Genomic DNA, 8233 nt, shown 5'->3' on the forward strand with positions numbered 1-8233 from the left:
CGCGAATATCCAAAGGTTACGATGCTCTGCGCTATAGGAATGTGGCGTGTTGAGCGATCGTGTCGAGGAAACGCGGGGAAGTGGGGACCTGAGCGTCTGACATGTGCTCCTGATATTGAGCGACACACATACACATCCGTACACATATTCATTCGAACGATTGAACGTGTAATGCGCGCACTCAACTTTTTCTATTAGTACGTGTATATTACCTTACATTATATTTATATATAACATATAACTTTATTTTAATTCGTGTATCAATTCCTTTCCGAAACAGCCCATTGAAATCAACGGACACAACACTAGTATAATATATTTTGAATCATATTTATATTGCGTGTTGTGCTTGCATAACTAACTTACATATATCATCATTAAGTATTGTATATATCTTGACCTTTTTATCAGACACTTGCCCCGTATGAAAACTTCATTGCCATCATCATACTCACTTCTCAATTGATTATTTTGTTTTAGATTGGTATGGAGAGCTATCAGTGCGTCTCTGTGGCCTGGCCCGTTAGGACGAGCAGTTTTACAAAGACGTAGGGCTAAAAAGATTGCCGATTCACTCGGTGCTCATTACCATAATGCCTCACATTCTACGCACATTTATAGGTTAGTTTTTTTATTGTTTATTTAATTTACATTAATTTAGCAAGTCCAAAAAAGAAATGTATCGACTACATAAGACGTAACTAACATCTGGATCTTTTCAGACATCATACTTGAAAGCTTTTAGTGTTATAATGCTGAGATTCACTTCGGAGTTCATCCTGCCTTTTGGATCCTAGCTAAGGATACCTACGGTATACTTGCTAAATTGTTATGCGCCAAATGTGCAGGATAAACTCTTAATATTGTATTCAACATGTTGACTAATGATTGTAAATTTTCTTTCAGATCCACCGTAGAGACTGCCGTTGAGAAGCATACAACTTTGACAGCAGTAGGCTAGTGTAATATATATTTAGAGATATATATATATATGTATATTGGAATTGTTAAGTTTTCTCATATTGAGGGAGACGAATTTCGACTGAATGAACATATTTATTTTATCAGTCTAGCGAATTGTTTCTGATATGTAAATATTAATGCAAGCGTGTTGAGAGCTCGGCCGTTTAATCGTCGAGTTAAACTTCAGGTAGGGAACGGGGCGCTCTATCGTGAGGCCATTTGTTGAATATTATGGTGCTGTTATAATGCTAGTGACACTGGATATGTTAGGCTTGGCCATACCAAATATAAATGCCGTGTTATTTATACCTCGATGCAATTCAATTAGGCTGTGATCTCTGTCATAGGCATACGTAGTATTTTTTTACCCAATACATGTAATATATAATATAATATATTGTATATCCATATATAGTGAGATGTTTAAAATTTTCTATACAGTTAGATTTATGTAATGTAATTTAATTTGTGTTTGGATTGCATTTAAGTAATAAACAGCTGCGAGTGGTGTGCATGTACGTATTATTTTGATAATAATGAAATTTTATATTAGTCTGACGGTCGGGACCAATGTCGATATGATTCAAATCTAAAACGGTAATAAAGGAAGCTATTTTTCTAAATTTAACTTTTGTAAATTAATGTTAAGCGTTATTTTAAACCTGTAAATATTTTACGCAAGGTAACAAGACTGTCAAAATAATTTGAGAATTTTTTTTAAGTCTCCTATTAATTAATACTTTCTTGTAGATGTTGTCAATTTAAACCACAATAAGACTTACGATCATCAATTTATGAATCTGTACTTCAATGAAATTACGTGAAAATCAATTATTCAACTTATAATATTGTTATAATATTATATTATATTTATACTTTACCTAATGCAATACTTGTTTTTTTTTTATTACGACTGCATCCCAAGTAATGTAATGAAATAAATTATTTTTGGTTGTATGTCTCTTAACTTTCATGTTTCATGAACTTCTTGTTTTCTTTTTGTTTCCGATTGAATTTTGACGCCTTAAGTGATAACGTCTCGTCACATACATTTTGTAATTATTATATTATATATTTTACTTTCAAAAGTGCTTTAACATATTTATTTATATGCTGTATTGGTCTTATTCATTCCGTAGAAATAGTTATTATTTATAATTAAGTGAAAGAAATAACGATTTTTTTTTATTTTTCACATTTTCAAATTATTTTTAATTTTTTTATTAAAAAATATCTGTTGGTAACCTCGTTTTATTCAATTAAAAGTAAAATATTTTTGATATAGATATAAAGTCATATTATACAATAATCTTTAAAAGTAAAATTGCATTAATTCCTCGCAAAACTTCGCCAAAGCGCTTCTGCTATTGTAGTCTTCTATTTGAAATTGTATTTTTTGATTTATTATATATATGTATATTCATAACAAAACTTCAAATGCGAAGTCTACTTTTACTATTACATATTTCTAAGAAACAACGCAGCACTTTCGTAAAACATATTTCTATTAATTTTGTTCAATTGTTACCTGTTTTCATATTTTTGTAATGTGGCATATGAGATATTTTGTAACTTGAATGTGTTCTCATACTTTCTATTTTCACAAAGTTTTAATCTCCAGTTTACTTTATATTGTTCACCATGTGTAATAATATAATCATAGAAGAATGTTTGAATGGTAATTTTTATGTTTTCAAGGATTCTAAATGCTTTAATAACCGTTGAAAAAATTAAATTTAATATAATGAGTGTTGTTCTTGTCAAATATTTTAAGATACATACTAATTCGTTTTTTTTTTTTGTTAGATTTTTTTTTTTAACTTTTCTTTTAAGAAAATATATAATTATAAATATTTAAAGGATGTGTTGTTTTCTTTTTATAAGATTAAAACAACTGAAGTGTTAAAATGTATATAAAAGTATTTGTTCATAATTACCATCTCGATTGATATGTTACTTAGTTCAATTGAATTTTATCTGAAGTTATGAAATAAAAAAATTCTTTGAATTTGATAGCCTTTTATTGATCCCAATATCATATTAATATTGTAGGTAATTTTCATATACGATTTTCTTCAATGTATAATTAGAAACGATTACATGGATAGTATTTATTATATAGAGGTACATAGGTGTGTACTTACAAGTGTAGAATCTATAATTTGTACATTAAAATTGCAAAGTCAGAAAATGTAGAAAAAGAGTTATAAAAAAATTTTGTTAATATGGAGTGTAAAATTCAACATATTTTCCCTAGAAATTTTATGTGACCCATTTATGTATTTACACGAAAGCCAAAATTTAGATCAAAAGCAAATACTCATGTATATTTTATAATACAATATCATATTTGTCGTAAATTGGCAGTAGTAGCAATCTAATTTTTATACATTTACGAAATTATACAAGATTTTTAATGAACACTCGAAATTTTTTAATTTTGCGTAGTCTCACTTTTAGTATAAGAATGAAGAATGATCAGTCTAAGTATAATATAATATTACAATACCGGCTGCTATTTATCAATATTATTTTTTACAGTGAATTTAAGCCGGTAATATTACGGAAGCTTTAATTACCTTCACAAGTCTAAATTCTTGCTCATACTATGTATTTGTGTTACAAATTACAGATGTAGAGTAAAAAAACAAAATTGAGCTTAATTTTAATAAAATCTTAAGATATTTAAGAGTATAATGTTTTGTTTTGGGTTTGCAATGATACGTAATGATAATTTCACCCTGTAATTTGAACTGTTTTCAACTACTAAATCATTTTACATTTTCAAACACGGACACTATTTCATAATTTCCAGAAATTTACCTCCGAGCATCATAGAATGCAATACAGTCAACTTATTGCATTCCAAATTGATGATGTTCGGCTAACAGTCATGGTCGTACCTCGGCGAGTTTGAAATCAACCTATTTATAATACTACGAGTAATGTTCGTGTTCACCATTGTAAATGTGTCGTAAGAGTAAGGATTAAACCTTTGCCCGCGGCAATAAATATAGCGAACAAGCCCTGTATGCGGCACCTTTTTCGCGAATTTGGCAATCGAGTTTTCGACCTTAAATACAGATTTTAATATTTACTCAAGTAACCAGATATGTTAATTAACACATAAAGTATTATTTTAAACAATAAAATACATAATATATCTCGTAGTTTTGGCTTAATTGTCAAATAATCATTCTTCATACAATTGAGACGTATCGTCGCCATTGTTCAACAGACGTGACGTCACATAAACGAGGTTTCAGTATGGTTCCACAAAAAACTAATTTTGACTGGTATATATTCATTTTAAGCAAATTGAATAGATGGCATTCAACTCTCAGTAATATATTCAACCAATTTTGAATCTTAAAACAGTTGAAATAGGCGCATATAAGGCTCAAAATCCCGTGCAAAGTTCAGAAATTCTATGGAAGACGGCCGCTCTACAGACTTGTCGCTCAAAGCTTCCATAGAAGACGGCCGCGGGCAAACGGTTAAGTCAGGTCTACCTAACTAGATTACATATTTGATTACACAAATTATATTACAGTCTTTCGCGAAACAGTAGGTAAACAATAGCGCTAACAATTATTTAATAATATATCACGATTTTCATGATCTCCATAACACTCTTTTTAAAGATTCTAATAAAGTTGAACCAGCAACTTTTTGCAATAATACTCAACATACATACATTCTTTACTTATATAACAAAAATATTGAACATTTTCAAGACTGTTCCTATAGCACACGGAAGATCTAACAAGCGACTATGTAATTATATTATTATGGAAGCATTTGATAGATCAAATAATGTTTCACTTTTAAGTGTGTTGCTTCCGTAGCACGTGCCACATTGAGACGGGCTTTCGCAGGGATAATATCATTTGATTCCAATGATTGCCAGCTTTGCCATAGGCATCCCTGCTGAGCACAATGTGACCGATTTTTTTATGTGTTGCAATGCTCGAAAATTCTATGCCTATTGGAAAATATACAAGTGTTACTCTGAGTTCAACCGATGATAGCAAATGAGGTGGTACACTGAAGATGAATGCTTCATTGAATGTGGGACTGAATTCACTGCGCTTTATTGATGACCGTTTTTTACCTACTTTCTTGCCATTCTTTTGAAGATACACCTAAAAAACCAAGTTTATACAGAGATGTAATCAACGCAAAAACATATTAATGCCATCATAATAAACATACCTTTATAAAAATATTGAAATCCGTTGGATCCGGTAATCGCCGGGCTCTTGTTAAAATCAGAGTAAGTCTTTCTGCCGTCGGTAAATAAGATAATGACAACATCAATTCACCATATTCCACTAAGCCCTGTGTAATTAATGCAAGACACTCATATCACATAGATCATTTGATTATGATTGATACAAATATGGAGATTCAACGAATGTATACTAACATGTCCCGTGTCGGTGAGAGTGAGCCACGTAGTCACAGGTTGCTTGTAAGATCCAGCATCTTGCAACGACAATTCAGCCTCGCCGATTAAGGAGCATGCGTCATTTTTTACATTATAGATGTGGAAACATAATTTTTTATTTGTTTTTCCGATGTTGATTATGAATGTTTCATTGTAACTCGGACAGTTTGTCTCGTGACATATCTAAAAATAATACAAAATCAAATTTAGTGATTCTTATTAACATAAATATGTGTTTTTAATAATTGTCCAACCTTTGTTTTAAAGTACTCTTTATTTACAGGTGAGAAAAATATGCCCACATAAGTATCAGGACAGTCGCCTTCTAAATTTCTCGCTTCTATCACATTCACAGCTAGTAGTGTTTCATCAGAATTTACCCTAAGATATTGCAACTGTATTATTTCCATTCTTTAAATCCAAATATTACAACTTACAATGTATGCAATTACCTAAAGCACCTTAGCGATAAACAAAGTTGTCCCGTAATAATGGGCAACGGAGACTCGAGTGGTCCCAGGGACGTATCCGAACTGACTGAATCACAAGATATTGCCCTCTTTACAGCTGTAGTGTTTCCGACCACTGTTATAATAGGATCATTGGCTATAGTATCATCAATTTCATAGTCGTAGTCGAAACTCCTCTTCCGGATTAAATTTGACCGTGTTACCGAATTTTGTAAATTTAAATCACATTCGTTCGTAAGCTCATTATAACGCATAGTCTTATCCATTAAATTATCTTGGCTGTTGGCTCGGGAAAAGAACGGATTAAACTGACCATTCGCTTGATTTCCGTTTGACAAAAATGGATTTGTGCTTCTATAAGCTGGTTTTTTGAAAATATTCAAATTGTTTCTCATAGTCCAATCCTCTTCAGCACCCCCATCCAATATTACAATATCGTCTAGCTTTTCAATCGGATTATCTTCAACTTCTTCCGACACAAACGGTTTTGTTATTGCCGTGCTAATGTTGTAGTGATAGAAAGAATCAGATTTATCTTGATCGTCCAATGTAACAGTTGTTTCTTTGAAATAATTTGAGGTTCTAGATTCCCTGAAAGTGCGAAAAATCATTACAATGACAAATCTACAATGCTTAACCCTGTGAGTGCCGACGTTTTTTCTGTTGAAAGCCCGCTACGCTGAAAATTTTCTTCAACATTTCCAACTATAATTATTTACAAATCCATTAGAAAGCAGGTATAATAATTCAAACAAACCCTAGATAACTACCGCTTTGGATATCGAGTTTTGTAAAGGTGTGTTTAGACTCTCTAATATATCTTGCAACAATATAAAATAAACAAAACAAGTCTATTAATGAATGTATTTTTCCAAAACTAGTTCCATCTTCTTCATTGTTGTTAAAATGTAATGCTCACAATCTAAATGCCAAGCCATAATCCAAAATACTCAGCAGTTAGGGATTTCTATCAGGAAATTCTGCTATGGTTATAAATTCAGAAATCCCTATGTAAAACAGTATTTATAAACGTTGACAAATGAATGAACCCATGTTCAATGCATTTTTTTCAATGCTACCTGGAAAGGCTTAGCGGGTAGTATTCTTGTTTTCCTTTGTAAATGCTCAAAATACAACACCTATCAGCGTTTTTAAGGCCCACAGACTTGTTGGCAAAACCCTGATCGGCCTTGGTCAACAGTCAAAGGGTTAAAACTTAATTTGAAAAATATTCATTGATTAATTGATACATACTGGGGAATAATAATAGGTGCTGGTCTCAATGGCTGTGGTGGAATTTCTGATTCTCTGTGGTTTATTGGAAATATCGTCATAGTGGTCATTGGATATTCAACATCTATCATATCTAAATGATGATAACTACCCCCATTGTAATCATCTATTTCGCCTTTTATCTAAAATTATCATAATGAATTTAATTTTCATTCAATATAATTATTACACCATAATAATTACACCTATAAATACATAAATATGTGTATTTATTTATAGGTGTATTTAATTACATGTATATAAATACATATAATTAAAATTTTAGTGTAAATTTTTTTTTTTAATCACAAATAAATAAATAAAAAAGTCTTACCATGAATCCATTGGCGTTATATATTCCTGATCTAGTTAAATTGGCTTTTTCTTCTTTGCTTGACCTGATCCAAGAAGCTGTATGTGTCCATAAGCCGAGCATGCGGCATATTGCAAATGCCAATGCCAATGCTACTGCAGCCCAACACACAACTCCAACCGTCCAGTGCATCGTAATCCTCGATATATAATGCTTAAGCTGTAAATGAAGAAATAAATCAACGATTGAAATAGTAATATAAAACGCTATTCATCAATACAGGTGTTATTAAATAGGTTACACAGATTTAGGTTAAGGTTACTCTGACCCAATTTCAGCAAATGCACGAATAATCAATCGAAATATTCACTGGATACACTTTATATGCGCATAAATATAAACATATGAATCAACATTACCTGCAAACACTTGCTCTGCTACAATCTGTTGCATATCAACAGAGTACTGAAATTTTTCTTTTAAAAATAGTTCTTGAACAAAACATGAGCAAAGTTGTGAATCGTCATGTTATTCCTAGGCCATCGTGTAATTTCCAAAGTTATTATTATTTAGTCGAGAAATTAAGGTCAATTGATGCGTCACAGGTGTAACATCGTATAACTGACACTGTTTATGTGCACCAATCTTGGTCACATGTACCAGATGTACCCGAGTGTTGGCGGTCAGAAGCTTTAAAGCTCTGCGTGCGAAGAAGCAGGAACGTGTTGTTCCGGCCGGTGAAAAAATCAATGCGTATCAAATCAA

The 8233-nt window shown here is 31.6% G+C and overlaps 2 protein-coding genes across 3 annotated transcripts in view; one reads left to right on the forward strand and one right to left on the reverse strand.

Moving 5' to 3' along the window:
• LOC143918727 (phospholipid-transporting ATPase VD) overlaps window positions 1–2968 on the forward strand; it is a 75854-nt gene extending 72886 nt beyond the window's left edge. Inside the window, exons 13-14 of the mRNA XM_077440745.1 lie at window positions 481–621; window positions 907–2968. Coding sequence (XP_077296871.1) covers window positions 481–621; window positions 907–961 — 196 coding nt within the window. The 3' untranslated portion in view covers window positions 962–2968. The remainder of the gene's footprint in view (window positions 1–480; window positions 622–906) is intronic.
• On the reverse strand, window positions 2968–7866 carry Syt12 (Synaptotagmin 12). 2 transcript variants are annotated; one of them, XM_077440746.1, is made up of 8 exons: window positions 7770–7866; window positions 7490–7687; window positions 7138–7298; window positions 5866–6474; window positions 5668–5794; window positions 5393–5596; window positions 5179–5304; window positions 2968–5108 (listed from the first exon to the last, which is right to left on the reverse strand). In XM_077440746.1, the coding sequence occupies exons 2-8, from the start codon at window positions 7658–7660 to the stop codon at window positions 4791–4793; spliced, it is 1716 nt and encodes a 571-aa protein (XP_077296872.1). In that variant the 5' UTR covers window positions 7661–7687; window positions 7770–7866; the 3' UTR covers window positions 2968–4790. The 2 variants fall into 2 exon arrangements, with proteins under 2 accessions (XP_077296872.1, XP_077296873.1); XM_077440747.1 differs by having other exon boundaries at window positions 7797–7856.
• Between the last annotated feature and the right edge of the window lie 367 nt (window positions 7867–8233).

This window comes from Arctopsyche grandis, chromosome 11, assembly GCF_051622035.1.
Source record: "Arctopsyche grandis isolate Sample6627 chromosome 11, ASM5162203v2, whole genome shotgun sequence".
NCBI classification, from domain to species: Eukaryota; Metazoa; Arthropoda; class Insecta; order Trichoptera; family Hydropsychidae; genus Arctopsyche; species Arctopsyche grandis.